The 22,363-nt window shown below is 40.5% G+C and overlaps 1 protein-coding gene and 1 long non-coding RNA gene across 2 annotated transcripts; one reads left to right on the forward strand and one right to left on the reverse strand.

Annotated features, from left to right (window-relative positions):
• Positions 1-972: 972 nt before the first annotated feature.
• On the reverse strand, positions 973-22,054 carry BLZF1 (basic leucine zipper nuclear factor 1). Its single transcript, XM_032863035.1, has 7 exons — positions 22,032-22,054; positions 20,991-21,064; positions 12,705-13,144; positions 10,970-11,169; positions 8,743-8,871; positions 6,085-6,304; positions 973-1,330 (listed from the first exon to the last, which is right to left on the reverse strand). Exons 2-7 carry the CDS (start codon positions 21,019-21,021, stop codon positions 1,145-1,147), a joined length of 1,206 nt encoding a protein of 401 aa, XP_032718926.1. The 5' UTR covers positions 21,022-21,064; positions 22,032-22,054; the 3' UTR covers positions 973-1,144.
• LOC116870852 lies at positions 3,171-5,907 on the forward strand. Its single transcript, XR_004383304.1, has 4 exons — positions 3,171-3,338; positions 4,206-4,209; positions 4,635-4,643; positions 5,897-5,907. It is a non-coding gene; the product is annotated as an uncharacterized LOC116870852 (long non-coding RNA).
• Positions 22,055-22,363: the final 309 nt, after the last annotated feature.

Here is a 22,363-nt window from a genome sequence, read left to right on the forward strand (position 1 = left end):
TAAGTTAGATAAAGACTTGAAAAGCACATTAAATCAATATTCATAATAAAGAATGTAGAGAAATTTACTGCCATTTCAAAGTATAACAGATGAATCAGACAAAAAAATCATTAAGTTGACATTAAAATGTTATTTCACCAGATTTGTCTTTAGAAGATTTCTCTTTTGATAGGCGATTCTGTACCTAATATAGGGTAATTTAGTATAAACATATTGTGGATATTTTTACAGGCTCATAAAAGGGTGTTTTATGATGGTCCATCATAAACAATATATATTAATATAAATTAATGATGGATTGCATTTTGAGTTTGTACAATGTTCTAGAAAGATCCTCTTTCTACATTATATATCAAATTGGATAGTCCTATTGTGTTACATTTGTCAAAATGAGCTCAGTAAAATCTGTTATTATATGTCAAGTCACATCCATTCAAACTATGGAATTCCCCACACAAAACCAACATGAGAATATGTTTTGCTCAAACACTTGCTAATGTGGCTATAAAATACTTCTAATTTTCCTAACATATAGCATTTAATTTTAAAATATTAGTCCCTTCACCCATAGTATTTCCATAAGCAGCCTTTGTAGTCCAAAATAAATCCCCAAAAAGGGAATGTACATGCTCTCCACCCATCCCCCTGCCAGTGGGGGCCAGAAAAATTCTCCTGTCAAGGGCCAGATAGATTTTAAGTTCTGCAGCCACACAAGCCCTGCTGCCTCTGTTCAGTTCTGCTGTGGTGCCCAAAAAACCCAAGCCTGGCAACCACAGACAACAGTAAACGAATGGGTGTAGCTGCATATGAGCCACCCTGCATTAGAGTTAACAATGAAATCTGCTCATCTTAAACACATGGCAAGATGTAACTTAGGGCCTAAAATAAAGATAGGATCTTCTTTCAGGATCCTTTAGGAAAAGCATCATGGATGTCAGGAAAGTATCATCTACTTTAAATATATCTACACAGTTTCACTCTTTTCTTACCCTGAGGTATTTATTAAGAAAGGGTAATCTGTGGTCCAGTACATGAAACATCGCTGGGGATATACAGTACTGAGATAGAAAGTGACATCACTGTAAGACTCCAGCTCCCAAATAATAATGACTCTTGGGTAAGAAGCGAGTGCTGTCTTGTTGTATTAAAGGACAATAAGTTCTCCCTGGCAGTGATGGCAGCAATTGAAAGTTATATTTTCATATCTAGTATAGGGATGAAATCGTCCAATATTTTTCTTTGTAGCAAGTAAGGCAGTTGGTGAAGACTCAGAAAAAGGATTATCAGGTGAGCTTTCCGTACAGGTAACTGGATCCAAAATGCGTAGAACCTAAGGAAAATAAGAAGTAATGTCAGATATTGACGTAGAACTACCTCTAAAGCCCCATTTCATTTATATGTAACTACCACAAAAAATAACATCGGAGTGATGAATGTGATTGGTTAGGGAACTTATAGCTTTTCCAGAAAGCTCTAAATTTAACAATGATGTCTAATTATCACCTAGGTTACCTATTTTCCAAAAATGATGAAATTAATGTTCTTTATGGATACTGGTGGAAAAAGTATGAAAACAGAAAAAATATGGTTATATCCATTCTACCTTAAGTGATGTCAATTTTTTTTTTTTAAAGATTTTATTTATTTGTCAGATAGAGTGAGCACAGGCAGACAGAGTGGCAGGTAGAGGCAGAGGGAGAAGCAGGCTCCCTGCTGAGCAAGGAGCCCGATGTGGGACTCGATCACAGGATGCTGGGATCATGACCTGAGCTGAAAGCAGCTGCTTAACCAACCGAGCCACCCAGGTGTCCCCAAGTGATGTCAATTTTTAATCCTTAACCAAAAAGCACCCACTATCTCTCCTCTATGACCTTTCATTCAACTGTCTAGAATCAGGATTCTGCATTCTTCTAATGAAATGCTATTTCAAAGTTTTTAATCATTTACTTGTAAAATCAATAGCTTTTCATTTCTCTATTTCTAATGTTTATGCCATCTTTTATGCTAACAATCATGTTCCTGTTTCTTGGATTTCATGGACACCAGGCTCTCCTAATTCTGCTGTGACTTGTTCTGCTGTTTCCTTTACTGAGACCCACAACAGGAGGATTTGGGTTGAAATCCTGGGTTGTGTTGGGAAAAACTCTCCAATTAAGGGCAAAGGTAACATGCTTGCTCAAAGCTCCTGTATCTCATGTTTATACTCTCCCAGCGATCCTCACATGAGGTGGATGGGTTATGGGGCAAATGAGGTAGGCACTGCAGTTGGAAAGGAACTGTGAAAAGCAGTGGTGGAAAGAACTTTCTCTTTTTTTAAAGTAAGCCGATGCCCTATGTCAGGAGCTTCCAGATATGGCTAGATATGGCTGTTTCTCTCACTCTCATGTCGTCCAGCAGTGTTTTTTCCTTCTAAGTTACTACCATGCCCAAAGAGCTATTGTTAATTTAAGAACGTCCTGGCAGCATTCTATTTTAGGACCTCTACTTTTCAAATATATCGCTGTTTTTTTCCACTGAATTTTTGAGATCTATTTTTGTAAAATGTGGTTGGGTGCTAGGAGACAAAGATGATGGGCTTAAAGTTGCTTATAAATTTGGAACGGAAAATAAAAGTATGGAAATAGTCCCTATATGCTATTAGGTTCTATGACTGTAGAGAGAGAAACAAAATACCAAAGGAGTACAGTGGAATGAGACAGATAGGTTTCTAGATTTTAGCTTGGAGGTGATAGGGAAGGTTTAAGCAGGGTGCCTTTCCGGGAAATCATGCTGTACATGCTGGAAGACAGGGGCAAGGGCAGGCATTAAAAGTAGCCAAGGGAAGAACAAAGAAGGAGATTACTGCAGTAAGCTGGCTAAGAAATGATAACCTTGAAGCAATGGGGCTGACAGGCTCTGTCAGTCGTTAACTAAGAGGACAGTTAGACTGGATAAAGGATTAGGAAAAGGGGATTTTAGGCCAAGCCCTGAGGATACCCAGGAGCACAGGGTAAAACAGAAGGGTCAGAGAAGAGAAGAGCCAGGAGGGTGTGCAGCTATGCAAGCCTAGAGAAGGGAGTGTTCAAGAAAGGTGGGGCAGTCAGTGACACCGCAGGCTACCAGCAGCACTGAGGAGGCAAGGACACGGTTTCCCAACAAGAACAGAGTGTGGAGACAATGAGCGTAGTTCTGGGTCCCGATTCATTATGTACACAGCAGAGCACCTACTATCTGTAAAGAATTACTGTGCCAGACCTTGAGGAAACACAAGATACAGTCCTCACCCTTAAGGGGCTTACAGTCGGGGGAGAGCGGGAGAATCCAGTAATTACTGTGACACGGTGAAGAGCTACAACAGAGTGGAAGCCTGGGGCAGGACCATCTAAGCTTGCCAGTGAGATGCGGGCAGGGCTGCTGCTTAAAGGCAGGGTGGTGCTGGGAGGGCGGTCGGGCAGAAGTAGGAACAGAGGCTTGAGATACAATGGCACGTGTGTGCAGTGAAAGTGGTTGATGCTGCTGGGGTTTGAAGAGTAGGGCGTGGGGACAGCTGGCTCGTCCCCTTGACAAGAGGGGATGCCATAACGATTTTTGAAAAGCTTTCTATACAGCGTGAAAGAACGGAGAGTCCAGAATGAGGGCGGACGGGATCTGTCTGAACAGGAGTACCAACACAAGGGGATTTTTTCCTTTCTTTTTTTGGACTGGCATTTTAAAAATAACTGGCAGTAGAGGATGGTCTGGAGGCAGGTAAAAAGCAAGGGGTCCGTACTGGTGAGGAGGCTAGGCAATAATTAAGGCTGGAGGGCAGGTGTGTGAACTTGGAAGAGAGGCTAAATTAGAAGGATCCAACAGGATTTGTAAAACCAACAAGATTATGAGGATGAAGAAAATGAAAATGGTATCTACCATTTACTGAGAAATTACTAATATACTGGAATCTGCTATGAGCTTTACACATGTTATTTTACACGTTATTATGAAGTCCTCAAAACATCTATACAGTGGTCTAGTTTACCACGATAGGGAGTAGAGGAGGAGAAGTGGGTTCTTGTTCTTCTTTCTCAGGGGAGGGGAAATAACAGATATAAAAGCGAGGAGAGAAGAGGTTGTCCTATTTTCAGCTATCTGAGATGTGTCTATGGAGATGTCTTGCTGGGTGTGTCTCTTAAACCCAGAAAAAAAATGTCTCTGTTGAAGAAGTCCCAAGCATAAAACTATGGGACTAGGACAGTCCCTAGAGAATCCAGGAAGTCTGTTATGAGAGGAAAGGCTCAAGAGTGGGGCCCAAAGGAGGATGCCTTGCCCCCTGCCAAATTCTGAAAAAGAATGGTCAGAGAAGGGGAGGAGCTGGCTGTGTATCGTGCTGCAGAAACTCAGCGAGTCTGGAAAGCATGGCGAGCAAATTTCTATGGAACATCAACACATAGGAGGAAAAAAGTTGATGAAGAAGAAATCTGAGGGGGCATATGAGAGAACCAAGAAGGTAGAAGGTCACAGAAGTCAAGGGGATATCAAGGCAGGAGTGCTGGTACAGAGATTATGGTAACAAAGTATTTAAACATTCATGAGCTTTATTCGCACACAATTCGAGGACAGTGGAGCTGGAAGCTACTGGGTAAGTGACGGCAGGACTTGCAGAACGGCTGGCATGGGAGTACACACAAGTGTGCACAGTTTGTCCAAGGTTCTCTCCTATAAAGGTGATAAGACCTTATCAGAGAACTTATGATAATGGAAGATTTTTCTTTTTTAGGTGAAGACACTTGGGTGTGTTATAAACCAAAGACGAAAGAGCCGACAGACAGAGGGATGATCTGGAGAGGCCTGCTGAGCCTGGAGGGGAGCTGTGCTTTGGAGAGGGACATCTCTTCCAGGGACAGAAATGTATTTAAGACTGGCTGCCATAAAGGTAGGCTTCTAGTTATCAAGTGGGACCTTTAAGAAATTTCCTGCCTCTGCCTTCTTTTTCTGTGAACTAGGAACCAAAGTCATCCGCTGAATATGAGGTCACTGCTTGACAAGTGCAGAAACAAAAAAGGCAGGCAGCTGAACTAAGGACTGGAGTTCTCAGGGTACCCGAGAGAAGGATGATAAGGGAAAAAAGACACCCAAGAATGAAATCCAGGCAAGCTATGGCAGGAAAAGAAGCCAGGAGAGTGAGCGGATGAGATGAAGAAAAAAATGCAGGGATCAAGGGAATGAAAATTATGTGATCACAGGGGTAATCAGAATAAAGAATCGGCTGGAAAAAAGGTTGAGAGTACAGATCACGGAGAGAGGTGCTGAGCTGATTTTAAAAGTGGAACAGTTCTGGTTAAAGACAAGGCCTAAGATAGGAGATAGGAGTCAGATCCCAAAATGTATGGAAGTGACCTTGGCTCTGCTGGTAGAACTGGGAAACCACAGTATTTGACAGCTCATAGGCATGAACCCTGAATTCACCCAGGACTGTAGGTATCAGGGATGCACTATTTGATGCTGCAGTTTTTGGCACATTCATATCTATATATGGGTATTAACAAATAATTTCTGATGTCAGAAGTAATCTATTATCTACTCATGATTGCTGAATTAAAAATTCTACCCTAGGAGCGCCTGGGTGGCTCAGTGGGTTGAAGCATCTGCCTTCGGCTCGGGTCATGATCCCGGGGTCCTGGGATCGAGCCCTGCATCTGGCTCTCTGTTCTGCAGGGAGCCTGCTTCCTCCTCTCTCTCTGCCTGCCTCTCTGCCTGCTTGTGACCTCTGTCAAATAAATAAATAAAATCTTAAAAAAAAAAAAAAATTCTACTCTAGTTTTCATATCACAATGAACTCAAGTATAAGATTCTCAATGATTCAGTAGCTAAAAGACAAGCCCTTTCAAAACAACTATATTTGCTCCTTAAGGACAGAGTAAAAATGTTTCAGGAACTGAAGCACAGAGGAAGAAATAATTTTCTTCAAAATCATAAGGTCATTAGCATGAGAATCAGGTTTAGATCCAATCGGGTTTAGATCCCATAATTCCTAACTCCTAATGCCCAGCACTTGGCAATTTAACTACGACTTTTCAGTAAGAGGACAGTGTTAGAAGTTCCACAGTCCACAAAAGAGAAATATTTTACCGTTTCAGCCATTTTTTCTGCTGGGGTGCTGCAGAATTCAACCGTTGATGGTATCTTTTTTTGACTGTTAGTGCCAACATTTCCCAGAAGATGAGCATTTACTGCTTTTGCCAACTTGTGATTTGTTAATGCTAGTTCTGCTGTGGTGTAAGGCTGTGTACTAGGATAGTAAGTTTGCTCTCTTCCCCACTGCAAGGACACCAGGAGCTCCTCCAATAATCTGCACAGAACACACAGGAACACTGAATATTAATAACAGGATAAAACATGAAAATCAAGAATACTCAATAAAGGAGAAACCTGAAATTCTTCTGAAATCACATAGTACTGTCTCCTGTATCTTTTTCTCAGAGGTCACTAAACTGGGAATTCTGGTAAAATAAGACTACAGGAAGCATTTATATATTTATCAGGTAATTATCTGGAAGTCATTCAGCAAACGTACTTCTGAACTGCCCCAGTTTTTTAGTTGTCATATTTTAGTACAGGTAAAATATGTTCGTACACTCACCTAGCAGTGCTAGGACTATTGATTGGACTTCAGTCTGTCACTTGTTTTTTCATGAGTTACATTAATGGATTTCCACTTGATAAACCAACTTACAAATTGTAGGATAAAATGTACTTGGCCATGATACGTAATATATATATTCTTTTTATATATTATTAGGACTTTCGCATCTATGTTCATTGGAAATGCTGGTCTGTAGCTTTCTTCTACTATCTCTGTCTGGTTGTGGTTATCAAGATAATGCTGCCACATAAAGTCAGTTGGAAATTATTCCCTTCTCCTGTTTTCTAGAAGAGTTTGTGTAAATTTGGCTTTATTTCTTCCATAGTTGTTTGCTTCAGTAAATCCATTTATGCCTGTAGTTTTCTTTACTGGAAGGTTTTTAACTAAAAATTCAATCACTTGAATTGATTAGGGCTATTCAGGCTATAGACCTTGAGTACCCTGTGGTAGTTTAGTGTCTTCTAAGGACTCTGTACAGAGTTGTTCATAATATCCCCTTATCTTTTTATGTCTATAGAATCTAGGTAATATACCCCCTTCCTCACTCCTGATACTGGTAATGTGGTTTTTTATTTTTTTTTCCCTGATCATACTGCTTAGAGGTTTCTTAAATTTATCTCTTCAAAGAACTAGCATTTGGCTTTCTATTTATTTCTGCTCCCATTATTTTCTTTTGTCTGCTTAATTTGCTTTGCATTTCTTAAAGAGGAAGCTTATATTACCAACAGAAGCTTTCTTCTTTTCTACAATGAGCATTTAAAGCTATAAATTTCCCTCTAAACACTCCTTTAGTTGCCTCCCATGAAATCTGGTATTTTGAAAAACAGTTTACCCTTGACCAACATGGGTTTGAACTATGTGGGTTCACTTAAAGGCCAATTTTTTCGATAGATACAGTATAGTACTGCAGATGGATTTTCTCTTCCTTATGATTTTATTTTTTCTCTTCCTCATGATTTTAGTAACAATTTACTTTCTCTAGCTTACTTTATTCCAAGAATGCAGTATACAATAGGCAGAACATATAAAATATGTGTTAATCAACTGTTTATATTATCGGTAAGACTTGTGGTCAAGAGTAGCTATAAGTAGGTACGTTTTTGGGGGAGTCCAAAGTTATACAAGGATTTTCAGCTGTGTAGGGGGTCAGCCTCCCCAACCCTTGTGTTGTTCAAAGGTTGTCTGTATTATGTTTTCATTATAATTTCCCATGATTTCTTCTACTTACTGATTTGATTTATAATAAATCAATTATAGTCCTTGACTTGTGATGGTTTGATGATTTTTTGACTAGTGATGTGTGAAAGTGATTAACATTTAATAAAAATTGTACTTTGAATTTTCAACTATTTCTTGTTTAGCAATATGAATACCCATTTTTCTCCTGCTGCTAGGGAGTGGAAGCGAGCCATAGCGCCTACTGAGCTACATGGTAACGAGGGCAAACAACCGGTACAAGAGTTTTGTACCCACACAGCCGTTCTGTTGCACACTTTCAGCAATCGGTCAATTACAGAGATGTGCAACGCTCTGACAGACTGGGCTGTGTATTAGATGGTTTTGCCCAAGTTCAGGCTATCATACGGAGCATGCTGAAGGTAGGCTAGGCTAAGCCATGATGTTCAGTGGGTTAGGTGTATTGAATTAATTTTTGACTTAGGACATTTTCAACTTACAATGAGTTTATTGGGTCGCAACCCCATTATAAGTTGCGGAAAATCTATGTACAGAAGTACAAAGCACTTTTAAGGAAGACCATCAGATTTGATAGTTCCAGAGCACATAAAAGTAAACCCTAATACTGCAGAATAGTCCTTAAAAAGATCTCCTTCCAAAGGAAAGATAGGTGTACTTTATGGCTTCTACCAAAAATTATACAAAACTGCTATAACTATAACCAAAAACTACTTTTAAACCCAGAGATTTTTCCTATTATAGCTATAATTAATTCTCTCTCAATTAAGAATGTAAGAAGTACGTAGCCTTATTTTTTTAGTCTTCTTCCCTCCCTGGGCATCTATTTTAAAATGCTATTTGAAAAATATGCTCAATAAAAGTTATTAAATGTAGAAACACTGAAGAACTATAATAATAACAAAAGTTGCAAGAGAAAGAAGAGTTCGGAATGTAAACAAATGCTATACTTCTGGGTAGCTATCATTTCCTGACGAAACTGCTCCCGCTCGCTCAGGAGATCTTGAATAGCACTCTGGGCATCGCGATTTTGACGCTGCAAACCTGCTCTGGAATTGGTTAACTCATCTGCCATCACCCTGGAAAAGATGGAAATATCACATATAAATTCTTTGACGATAACACACTGTAAAGAAGTTACTATATTACCTTAATTTTCAAAAGCTTACGTAGAAGACTGAACACAGTCAAGTTACTTCTCTGTTTTTAAATCTTCACTAAAAGGTATTTAAAATATTTATGAACTTAGAACATACTGAAGGGATTTTAAAAATATCTGCTTACAAAATGACAAAGGTAAAGTTATTTAACTTTCCTATAGAGTGACTTCTAGAATGTACCTCAATCTTACTCTAGATGGATCAAATATTGAAAAAAGTAATATTAATTGTTTTTAAATACAGGAAATTTTAGAGGAAGCAAAAAAGAGTTGCTTTCTTATCACTCAGTTACCTTCTTGTCCTTAGAAAAATATTAAATAATACAGAAAGTCTTATGTAAAAGGGAAAGTAAGTCTTTCCTCCTGTCCCACATCCCCATCCTTCTATCAGTCACAAAATACCAATAAAGTTTCTTATGAGTTTCTCCAGAAAAAAAATTTATGGATACATCAACATAAATGTGTATGTTAAAATAAGTATACCCATTTTATTTACAAAAATGGGATCATTTAATACAAAATTTTCTATGCCTTGTTTTTTCATCTAATCGTGTTTTTTTTATATTAGCACATATAGAGTTATCTCTTTTTTCAAAAAACAAGAGCTTCATGTTTTCTTCTGATTGGATGTTCCAAAATTTATTTTACCAGTTCTCTATTAACAGAACTGATGCAAAGTTTTAAAGTATGCTTATTCAGCTGAAAATCTTAAAAATAAAATTAAAGTCTCAGACCACAGTGATTACTGATCAAAGATTAAATTGGTTAAAATATTGTTAAAGCTGTGTTTAAGTTTTATTGCCCTTAGCATGTTACTATCAGCACTGACAAGGATGTTAAGAAAGTTACATTTGCAATAATGTGTATGACACATGCACGATTTGCCTCTTAATGTGTTCAATGAGCACGAACTTTCATTTTAAGTCAATAAACAGTACATTCCTTTCTCCACATCCATCCTATATAAGCATAATTAGAAAAGAAAGACTTTAAGAGAGCAATGAATTACTGGAAAGTATCACAGACATTAAGATATGAAGAAATACTTTCCTATAAATTTATTCATCACAATCATGATTCTTAAAGTTCAGCCTGGAAACATTTGGTGTTATGTAAGAAATCTCTAGAACTTAAATCCACAGTTACTAAACTATGCGCGAAGCATGTGGCTAGTGCTGGAAATACAAAGAGGGATAATACCCAGACTCTGTTCTCCAGTCAGAGCTGGAAGGAAGGGGATGAACAGACCCCAAATCACAATATATACAGTTTCCCAATGACCAGTGTACCCACGGGCCTAGGGAAGGGCAAGGGGGCTTTCACCTCTGTTTGGGAGAGTAGCCACATCTATTACACCATACAAATAATTTTATTTCCCATTTGTGCATGTACAGAAAAAGGTTGGGAAGCTCTCATGTATAGTTAATACAGTTAAAAGAGCTATGAGAACAGAGCATGGAAGAGAAACAATGTTTGAGTTTTCCAGATAGAAGCGGGGGAAATAGTTTTTTGTGGGAGGTTTTTATTTAATTTATAAGAGGTCTGAGTTTAATTTTCTTAAACATTGTAGTAGTAGTGATTTCTACTATAGAGGAGTAACCTGGAATTCTGGAATGAAGGAGAATCTGATGATATCACTTTTTCATTTAAGGAGACTCTGTGACAGTCCATACACACTTATAAATACATGAAATACTTTGACAATCGGAGTCCCAAATTCTCACACTACCATTTACTTATTTGGGTTATGGTAAAAAAATCTGATAGAGAAAAAGCTAGGAAATGAAAAAAAATTTTTTTTTTAAAGATTTTATTTATTTATTTGACAGACATAGATCACAAGTAGGCAGAGAGGCAGGCAGAGAAGAGGAAGCAGGCTCCCTGCAGAGCAGAGAGTCCGATGCGGGGCTCTATCCCAGGACCCCGGGATCATGACCTGAGCCAAAGGCAGAGGCTTTAACCCACTGAGCCACCCAGGCGCCCCTAGGAAATGAAATATTATTTAAAACATAAAATACCTGCTTGCAAGGAATTTACTCCGCCATACGTCACACTGTATTGACATACGTTCCAGCTGTTCAGAAAGTTGAGCTGTGTTTTGACCTAGGGCTTCATTTTCTAAAATAAGCTGATTTTTCTCACGGGCTAGACGTTCAAAATGGTACTGAAGATCGTCTCCAACGGAAGCCACTAGCAACTTCTTTAACTCTCGATTGACCTAGGAGAAAATATGACCGTTACAACCAGCTTGAAGTAATGTTAGTGACTTTAATGTGGCAAAATGAAAAAAGAGAAACCGTGCTTCATGTAGATGGACCTCCATTACTTAAAGTGTGTATCAAAAAGCAATATTACATATTTAAGTTTCATAATCTATATAAGCCATCTGTCTCTGTCTGCATATTTATATCTTATAGTCCATGGGATTATAAACGGAGCCTCTTCTAGTAAGAGTACCAACCATTATCACCAAAGTTACAACCTGCTTCCAGTCAACACCTGAAGGCAAAAAATTAGAAAACCAAACCAATAAATTTTGCCAAAGAATATGACGGAGAATGTTTTAGTGTTTTTAAATCTATTTCGGTGTTTAAAAATTAATTTCTTTGGGCCACAGGATTTTTTTTTTTTCTAAGAGACAGAGAGAGAAAGAGTATGAGCAGGAGGGGCAGAGGGAGAAGGAAAGTGAGAATCTGAAGCAGCCTCCACAGCCATGGTGGAGCCTGATGTGGGGCTCAATGTCACAGCCCTGAGACCATGACCTGAGCCGAAATCAAGAGTCCAATGCTTAACCGACTGAGCCACCCACACACCCCTGTGCCACAGGTGTTCAAGAATTTAAGCAAAGGAAGCAATTTAGGCTATCTATAAGCATGTTTTTTTACTTTATCTAAAATGTGAAAAATTAAAACGTAAATGTTTAATAATAGGTATTGATATATGGTGCAGCAATAGAAGAACACTGTTGGTATTAAAGGTGGTACTGTAATAGAATATTCTGTGACATAGGAAAATATTAAAAAGAGCAAAAATGAACTCAATGTGTATAATTATGCATTTATAACTAGACGGTACAATGATAGGTGGTACTATTCTCATTTTTTGTATTTTCTAAAATAATCACAAATAAATATACACCATTTTTATATTTAGAAGTTAGTTACTTAAAAAATATTAAAGACCTATTTGGATGAGAACCACTAACTATAGTGTCACTTATAAAGATAACATCTAGGAAAAAGATGAAGGGTCTGAGAGAGAAACGAAGGGTGAGGAGTGAGGCAATGTTCACCAACATGTAAAGCTGAAAGAAACCCAGCCAAGCACTACAGATCCTTTTCCATTTACAATGAAGATACCAATGCTTTCCCAACCGTTCCCTTTATCCCAACTATGATGTCTGCATAAGCAAAAATACTTGGAGCTTATGGATCCTTTAAAGAGGAATTGTTAACTAGACAACTTCAAAGTCTAACTTGGTCTGGAATTTTATAACTATGACTTCCTTTACACCTTAGAGGTGGTCTTGTCCGAAGCACCACGCACACCCATCTTCAATTTTAGAGGACAAGTTCCCAACATATACTAGTTCTACTAGCGGAGCTGAGGGAGAAAGAGAAATTTAAGAGGAAACTTTTTAGAGAAATGACAAGCCAAAACAGGTTATTCCAAGAGGAAATACAGTTTTCTGACGCGTGTGCTCAGAAGGTCCAGGTGTAAAGAGCAGCGATGATTAAAGCTACTTGTTCTTACCTCTGTCTGTACTCTGAGCTGGTTTGAAAGACCCTCTTTGTCCTGCAGTAACCTCCTTTCAGAGTTCTTGAGCTTCTCCAGTAGATTCTTAACCTCCGATAGTTCCTTTCTGGGTTCTACAGTTCCCTCTGACTGACCAAGGAGCTCTCCCCTATGATGTCCCCGAGACTTCACCTTTGCATTCTTGCTGGGGATGTCATGGGTTATAGCAGCTTTGGGAACTAATATTCTTATGGCTTCAACTTCCACTGCTTTTTCAGTGAGAATCTTCCCGAGCTGAAGGACTCCTGGGCTCTCGCCTGGAACTGCTTTCTTCCGTGGATTCTGAAGGATGTGATGCCTTAGGGGCGGGACTCCAGAGGTCACTTCAACAGACTTAGGCGGCTCCTCAGTTTCCATGCCATCTCCTGCTCCTCGGACTGGGGCTGGAGTAAGGGTGACTATGAAAGGGAAAGAAAACACAAGCTACTTGCTAAGAAGAAATGCCAAGGAAAATGCCAAGACATACTTTACCCTACATTCAGAATTACTAGAACTAAAAAGAATACAAAAAATTCATAGTAAAAGTTAATTTTCAAAACAGGTGTCAATAAAAGATGGAAAAAGGCTTGAACTTCCTTAGGTAAATGGTTTTGCTTTTGACTTCTACTTCCTAGTATGATCCTGGGTAAACAACCAAACCTCCGCGGATCTCTACTTCACATTCTGGGAAGCGGGGATAGTACCAGCTGTGCTCCACGACTGTGGCAGGAGAAGATGCAGGAAGATTGAGCACTTGGCACACTGGAGTATGGGTTCCTAAGGGAAGCCTTTCTCTAACCTTTCCAGATTCGGCTGGGTTCCCTGTTCATGTGCACCTGCAGCAGAGATTCTGCATTTCTCCTTTTTTCTATCAAAATCGTAAATTGACTTTTTTCACCCCAGTGTCACTAGTTATGCAATGTCTGTGGCTTCCTCTAGAACCTAAGTCCCATGATGGAAGGGATAAGTAATGTGCCTTGCACCCAGCACTGTTTGGCTGATAGACAGTGAATGAAGGGGAGGGGCACAGGACGAGCATATACATCAATGGTTTTGATGACAGTGTGCGTGGTCGCAGGCTGCAAGCGTGCAGCGTGGTGCCTAATGTTGACCAGACACTGTATGAGGTAGTGGGGATGTCTATGCTCAAGAAATTACTATCTAATTTAGGACATAGGATGTACATGTAAAAAGATGACATGTATTACAGGTAATAGAAAGTAAGAGTGCAATATGTGGTACAAAATTTCTACCAGAATTTTATTTCTACAAAAATGTTAACTAAGAAAAATCATGGACCAATCTTTAGTGAATTCATTACTATTATGTTTTTATATTTACACCTTCTAAGGCAAAGACAGGAAACAAAATTCCTAGTTGAAAAGAAAAAAAAGTCAAAGTAGCCTCAATTATGCTTAGATATCAGTACTATGTTCTGATCAATTAAATATTAATTTTAAATTACTATTAAATATTAATCATGTTTCACTGTAACCCATGAAGTCAGGAGATCAATTTGGTAAGAGCAATAAGGTCTTACTAAAATTAACCTTTCTTAAGTATTTCTGAAGTACAAAGCCATACTAAAAAAAAGAGACCACATAACATATAAACATTCTATCAAGCAAAGACTGTTGTCACCTCGATTCCTGAATTTTTGTCCTAGAAATGGAATGTTCCAGCAATAACCATAGGAAATGGTAAGCTTGCCCAGGATGATTTTTTTTTTTTTTTTATTACCCACAAAGGTCTTTTCTAGCAAGGGAAATACCTAACAAGAAAACCTTCCTTAGTTTTCTATTTTTTAATGAGCTTACTTTTTTTCTTTCTCATAAACTTTGTTATACTGATGCAGAAACTACAGAGCAGAACACATTATTTTCACACACACACACAGGTACCCTCTTGTTCTGAACATTGCATTATTAAAAAATATGAAGAAGAAAAAATTACGTATCTGCTCATTACTCTAAAATAAGTTTTCATTACTCCAAGTTTTTCATTATTTTTATGTTTGTAATCATAATTAACTTTAGAAGCTCAATCTATTTTTCTATTTTGCTGTATTCTTCCTCTTTTTCATCTTATGACATTATTTCTTCACGTTAATTTAACATTATTTACTTATTATTCTGTTGTTGGGGATATTTATGCTTTTTTCCAATTTTTCATATAATAATGCTTTAGTGAATACTTCTGCCTACAGATTTTTCTCAACTTCTAGATTATTTCTTTTGAATAAATTCTCAAGAATGGAATTGATGTGCCAGGTGAAGATCGGTATTGTCAAACTGCCTCATGAAACAACTTATCAATTTATCAGCAGATCTACACCTTACGTTCTTATTTCATTTTATTTTTTGGTAATCTCAACCCCGGTGACCTAATACAATAATCAAGACGTCAGTGCCAGAACGTGTAGTGTTTGGAGTGGTGTGTGGGCCAGGAAGCACTCAGCAGATGTTGGCCTGCGCTGCTGCTGCTGCCGTTCTTTAAAAACCCGAACTAACTCTGCATTTTCATGAAAGGGAGAAAGCTGAAGTTATGTCATCAAATATAATTCTTTCATTTTCTTATGCTCAAGTCTTACGAAAGTGCATCACTGGACTTTAGAACTATTTTTTTCATCTAACAGATTTTTGGGGGGAATTTTTCCTACTTATGTAGCAGTGTACTGGGAATCTCGAGTTAGGTCAGAGAAGAGATGGAAAGACATGGGATGTATACCGTGTTCTATTTAACAAAACATCTTCCATTAGAATAAAGTATTTTGTCATTTCCATACTGAATGTTCACTTGGGACTCAGGACTAACTCCACCTTCAAAAAGATGAACAAAGGAGCGACTTCAGAAAGGGAAACAGAGTCTGGTATTTCAGGTCATGCTGCAGCACGTTAGCACTTCGGAGATTTGCCACCGAACGATTTCAGGAATGAAGGCCTGCTCCCATGTTCTTGAAATCTGCTTTTTAAAAAATTCTAACTCTATCTACAGCAAATTTAATTCCGTCACTAAGACATTCTGTCATTTACAAAGTGATGCTGAATCATGAATTTACAGGTTAATTAAAAAAACAACAAAAGGACAAACTGGAGCCAGACCACTCAGGTCCACTGAAGCCGAAGAAGTAAGAAGCAGGCGTGATGCCCGGCGGTGACTAAATAGGATTTTTAGGCAAATCACAACATTGCTGAGTCGGAATTTTAGGTAGTGGAGATTCAAGAACAAATCAAGTAGACACTGCGAACTTTAAAAGGCAAAGGAACATTGACCGGTATTGGAAAGAAACCTCTTCCCAAAGAAAATACATCATAAAATGCCAATGAAGCGATTCCATCAACTTGGTTCAGCCTCGGTTTACTCCTGACTTTTTACATCAACCACCACTACTTACTCAAGCACTTACGGGCGCGACAGCTGCACAACACAAGCCATGGCAGCTGTCACAACTCAACTCGGGAGTAACTACGCTTCTGGCTAATGCACGCAGGCCAGGAGGGGAGTGGGAGTCCCGGCTTTCCATCTTCTCACCGGGTAACTAACTGGTCATCGTTCTGTTTCCCTTATGACACACGCAGAAACCTTTATTACATACAGACTAAGCACAGCCCGGGACACACTTGGGAGCAGTTGGTCTCCCGGGGGAAGGCGATGATCCATGGTAGCAGCTCCACAATTAAGAGTGGTGTAAGTAGAGCAAAACATCAGCCCCCACGCCCCACCCTTCGAAGGGAACCAACAGAACAATTCTGCGATTACATCAACAGCACTTCTACTTGGGATCAGCTGCCAAAGAACGAAATGGGTCTCAGGTTTATGGCTCATTCTTCTGCCTTCCCTGAAGATTACTGAAATGCAGGGAAAGAACAAATGATACTCTGTAACAGGAGTGGGCAAAGTTTCCCCATAAAGGGTCAGATAAATATTTTAGGCTCTGCCGACCATGAGGCAAAATTGAGGGTAAGAGACAGGTACTTACACAAAGAAGAAAAAAAATCATTTTCAAAGATGAAACTCAAATAAGAAATTGAATAAATCTTTTTTGTTGTTTTTTTGTAATATAGGTCTAATAATGAGAAGCACAGAATTCTTTTTTGTTTGGGATAACGCTTTGCTTAAGTGGGATTCAATGCTTCCCATCACCAAACTGATCTCTAAGTATTCTCAGGAGGCTGAGGGCCATGACTAGCCAACCCTTGCTCTAGAATACTGAGGCAAAAAGAACAGGATTTTGGGGCGCCTGGGTGGCTCAGTGGGTTAAAGCCTCTGCTTTCAGATCAGGTCATGGTCCCAGGGTCCTGAGACAGAGCGTCGCATCGGGCTCTCTGCTCGGCGGGGAACCTGCCTCCTCCTCTCTCTCTGCCTGCTTCTCTACTTGTGATCTCTGTCTGTCAAATAAATAAAGTCTTAAAAAAAAAAAGAATAGGATTTTATAGTCTGTCATTAAAGAAATATTTCTTTTTTTTTTTTTTATAAAACTGCAAATCTAAGAAGACAGATACTCCAAGTCCATTGGAAGGTGCAGTAGAAAGAACACTAGACTGTGTCAAATACCTTAGGTCCTATTTGCCACACATTGTGTGACTTTGGGCAGATCACTTACCCTTACTCTCCTCTCATCCCTCAGTGCTTTCAGAACAATGCAAGTATCAGAGTGTTCTAATATAATCTGTTTTTCTCACAGACTGGACTGTTGGGAGCTCCACCGGACAGGGTCTGCCTCCCAATCTCTATATTATTTGCTTAATGAAATGGTGCTTAGAACAGAAGACCAAGTGCTTTCTGAAGTTTATCAATGTTCATATGCTACTGAGATTTCATTTTAACATCTACTAACTCATTTAAAAACTGCTCACCTTGTTTTCCCTCTACACCAGAGCATTAATTCCTAACTCAGTTATAGTCTGACAAACTTTTCAGAATATACACAGATTCAGCTAGCAAACAGTGAAACAGTTTAGGGATTGTCACTCAGTAATTTTCAATCAATCAATCTATACATATATATGTGTGTGTGTATAAAGATTTTATTTATTTAGTTGAGATAGAACGTGGGGCAGAGGGGAGAGGGAGAAGCACGCTCCCCACTGAGCAAGGAAGCCAATAAGGGGATCAATCCCAGGACCCTGGGATCATGACCTGAGCTTAAGGCAGACGCTTAACCGACCGAGCCACCCGTTGGTGAAAACAATATTCTTTTAAAGGTCAGCATTTAGTAAGATTTAGTTACTACTTAGTAAAGTTTAGTTACTATTAAATTAGAAATCATGTTAAAGACAATGGAATTAAGAGTTATGCCCACGTTCACGGACACGGAATCTAAACATTCCTTCTGTCACAGGCTCCACAAGTAAAGAGTTCCCTGGTCAAGCGAGCGGGGACAGGGCTGAGCACTCCCTCGCTCTGCCGCTTCACAGTGTGCATTAGTGTGCTAAAGGCTCTGGGAGTCCCATGATGTACTCCCTCCTTTAGTCCAGAATTTCCCATATTTATCTGCCCAGGGATTCCTTCTTCACCTAATACCTGTTATTCCACAGAAAAAGTGTTAAAGTTAGGCTATTTTATGCGATTCTAAATATTTAAATGTCTCCGCTTTTTCTACTTAGTTTACTTTCACTAAACGGTCTGACTTATAATACCTGTAATTTTAATCTTGCTCTCAAGAACTTTTAGGATTCAAACCCTCATTTTTGAATTTTTCTCTTTATTACATGTTTCCCATTCAATGAAGTCCTAGCAGCAACTGCGCACCCCTCTCATGGTGACAGTTTTGTTCAAATGTCCACTGAGAAGAAGTTCTGTTGCTATAAACGAATGCTGCTTTTCTTGTGAGGCAGTTATAGGAAGCGCAGGTAAATGACAGATGTCAACCATGGTAAGTACACCTGGTGTTAGGCCATGCAGTCCATGGAGCTTTCGTTCACTAACAACGGCTAATGTTAAACAAAAAGAGGACTAACAGCTGAATTACGTACCTCACTGCAAAATTAAGATCAAATGAAATAATGTATGTGAAAGTGCTTTATAACTCTAATCCTCATTACAAACAGGTAATAACACATAAAAGACAATTACTTTCCCAGAGGCCTTGCAATAACTAACTTTCAATCACTAATGATAATATTGTATTTAGGTTTTGTTTTTTGCCAAGCACCATGCTGGTGACTTTCACCTTAGTAACCATTTAATTGCTTTACTTTTCATTAACTCCCAGTTTATTACTTTCATTACGCTCTTTGGTTTGCTTATTTGAATACTATAAAAGCTTTCTGGTGACTCTGAAATGCTATTCACACAGCTGAATAAATTCAATTAAATATTTATTGGCAGGATCTTCTCTTCTTTGCTTCCTAAACAGATTTAAATATACCCCTTCTTTTAACAAGATTTTATTTATTTGAGAAAGAGAGAGGGAACTCAAACATGGGGAGAAGGGCAGAGGGAGAAACAGACTCCCCACTGAGCAGGGAGCTGATGCAGGGTTTGGGCTCCATCCCAGGACCCTGGGATCGTGACCCTAGCTGAAGGCAGATGCTTAATGTACTGAGCAACTCGGCTGTCCTGATTTAAATCCCTTTTAAAGAGTTTGCTGTTGGAGGTGTATTTGCTGCAAAGCTGGCTTCTGGAAAGTAATTTCCCATTTCACTGACAGCCCCAACCTCCAGAACTCACTCCACCCAAGTCAGGAGCCCTCACTGTGGGACATGCTAATAATACTGTTACCAGCGCCTGTGTGAACATGGTCAGTAAGCTGTAAGGGTCTGAATCACAAGGGAAGAGATCTGGGTTACAGACAGATTTGGAAGTTGTTATTACAGATAATTACTGAAGCCCTGAGAGCAGAAGAGAAAGAGGGCTGAAACATATTAATATTTAAAAGATGAACCAGGAGGAGGATGAAAAAGAAACAGAAGATGTTGCTAGAGCAGTGGTGTCCAGTAGAACTTTCTGCAGTGATGGGAATGTTTTATATCTGCATTTCCTAATGCAATAGCTACCAGCCACATGTGGCTAATGAGCACTTGAGACATGCTGGGTGACTTTGAGGAACTGAATTTTTAATTTTTAAAAATACTCATTTAAACTCAAATAGCCACATGTGGCTACTACACTGGACAGTGAAGGGCTGAAAACAAGAGTGGTATCATGGAAATTAAGGAAAAGTATTTCAAAAGATGGGAATGATCAACATATGAAATGTAGAGAACGAGAAAGTAAGACTAGTTAGCAAGTATCAGGAGTTGAATTGTGTCCCCCCAGTGCAAATACTCATGTTAAAGTCCTCAACCTCCATACCTCAGAATGCGGCTTTAATTGGAAATAAGGTCACTGTAGAAGTAATTAGTTAACATGAGCTCATACTGGAGTAGGGTGGGCCTCTAATCCAGTACGACTGATGTCCTTATAAAAAAGGAAGAATTTGTACAGAGACACAAACACAGGGAGAAGGCCATGTAAACATAAAGGCAGAGATCAGGGCGATGCATGTACAAGCTAAGGAATACCAAAAACTGGGGAGCCTGCGTGGCTCAGCTGGTTAACGTCTGTGTTCTGCTCAGGTCATGATCCCAGGGACCGGGCACTGGGCTCTGTGCTCAGCGGGGATTCCGCTTCTCCCTCTCTCTGCTCATTTTTCTCTGCTCACCACCCCACACCCCATGCTTACATGCTCACTCAAATAAACAAAATCTTAAAAAAAAAAAAAAGGAATACCAAAAACGCCAGCAAACCCCCAGAAACTAGGAGAGGGGCCTGGAATAGATCCTTCCCTAGTGCTTTCAAAGGGAACACGGCCCTGCCAGCATCTTGATATCGGACTTGTAGTCTCCAGAACCGTGAGGCAGTAAGTTTCACTTGTTTAAGTTAGTTTGCGCTGGTTTGTTACTGCGGGCCAAGCAAAACCACCCAACACCATAAAGAAGTCTTTTGTACCTCCTCCTCACTTGTCCATCTACTTAAATCTTTAAAAATATCGTTTACTGAAATCTTAATCTTCTAGTGGATAGAAAATATAGCTGTAAGACTTTGGTTTTACACTAAATGTTAACAGTGCTTAACAGGAGTAATGAGCACTAACCCGGGGGTTACTATTCAGGTCGTCTAGGAGGACGGTGATGTAAACACCATATTACAAAACAGCAGAGGAAACCTGAAACAGATGGTTCCCAGGAGCTCTAGGAGAGTTACTTGGCTCACATCACCTTCATCCTATGGTCCTAAACTGCATGTTTTAAGTACAATTATCATCAAAAGAACAACACTTACCTTTGGCTTCTAAACTTTCAAGAGTAGTCATTTTTTAATCAGTGAAAATGCACCTCAAAACTTCTACAAAAAGCCTAAAAATGAATACAATGAAAGAATTAATACCATATAAAGACATCCACTAAGTGCCTGTAAGTTAGAGGTTACAGTGTTCTGCTGGTTTCCGCACTTAGTGCACACGCGTTTCACATGCAATGTCACAGGTGACACCGCGAAGGCTGACAAAGGCCTCAAAACACTAGGGGCGGCTCGCTTTCCTCACCGGGAACACGAGCAGGCAGGGGTCCCGAATTTCGGCGGAGAAACTGCAGGGACGTCACTGCAGGGCTTCGTGTCCCTGATAAGCAACAGGAACTAAAGTGATCACTTTCTCCGGGGACAGGAGCGACGCTAGTGTCCACCACTGATTTGGTCACCGAATCAGAGAGGAGCTCCCGTTTGCGTTTAGACACACGACACAAACACTCAGGATTCCCAAGAAATACAAGTTTTCAGAAATGTGTGCGCGGTCTCCCAGCGCAGACGAGGCGTCCCCGGGGGCCGTGAGAAGGGAGGTCGCGCCGGGGCAGGGACCCCAACGCGCCGAGCTGTGCGTTGGGCCGCAACTGGTTTCGCAGTGAGAGTAACCGACCTGACTCGGCACAGGGTCTTCGCGGACTACCCGCCTCCTCGTCTGGGGACAGGCCTCCGCGGGCGCCTGGGCAAGAGCAGGGAGCCCTGGCACGGCGCCCTGGGCGCACCGCCTCGTACCCGCCCCGCAACCGCACAGCGGGGTCTGGCCCCAGGCCCGGGAAGGGGAGGGGAGGGGAAGGGAAGGAAGGGGAGCGGAGGGTGCGGAGCGGAGCAGAGAGGACTGAGGGAGAGGAGCGCCCGACGGCGCGGCCCGGCCTGTCAGCTCTGCCGAAGCTCTGGCCGGGTCTCCACAGACACCCCTGCCCTAAATCCACAGCCTCCGAGCACCAAACTGCCGGGCCGCGCGCCTTCCCCACACCCTCCGCCGTCACACTGGCGGCCTCGCGGACCCCTCGCCCCGTTCCTTACTCTTCTGAGCTGAGGGTCGCGAGCTCCGCGCCGGCCTGGCCTCGCCCACTCTCGGTGAGCCCCAGCCGCCCCGCCCCGGCCCTCCGGACTTCCGGCGCTGTTGGCTAACCACATCCTGTTTCCCGGGGTTCGTTTCCGGAATAGTTTTCCGAAAGAGAAGGGTAAATATGCTCTGTGGGGTCTTAAAACTCGGGCAACCCCGCACGCACGGTGGGAGGCGTCGCTGAGTGGAAGATGGGCAGACGCCGACGGAAAATGGAGACTGGAGCTCCGGCGGCTTGGGCGCTTAACTTCCGGGTCACTTGTCAAGCAACCCGAAGTGATGACGCCAG

Source organism: Lontra canadensis, unplaced genomic scaffold (genome assembly GCF_010015895.1).
Source record: "Lontra canadensis isolate GAN:19392208 unplaced genomic scaffold, GSC_riverotter_1.0 scaffold24, whole genome shotgun sequence".
Taxonomy (NCBI): domain Eukaryota; kingdom Metazoa; phylum Chordata; class Mammalia; order Carnivora; family Mustelidae; genus Lontra; species Lontra canadensis.

What these genes read in the sequence shown, in the direction of transcription:
- BLZF1 (XM_032863035.1), bottom strand. Translation starts at nt 21,021, where the DNA reads ATGACTACTCTTGAAAGTTTAGAAGCCAAAG. An exon ending in TGAAAGTTTAGAAGCCAAAG is followed by an intron (nt 13,145 to 20,990) that starts GTAAGTGTTGTT and finishes TCCCTTTCATAG; the next exon opens with TCACCCTTACTCCAGCCCCA. An exon ending in AGTAAATTCCTTGCAAGCAG is followed by an intron (nt 8,872 to 10,969) that starts GTATTTTATGTT and finishes CATCTTTTCCAG; the next exon opens with GGTGATGGCAGATGAGTTAA.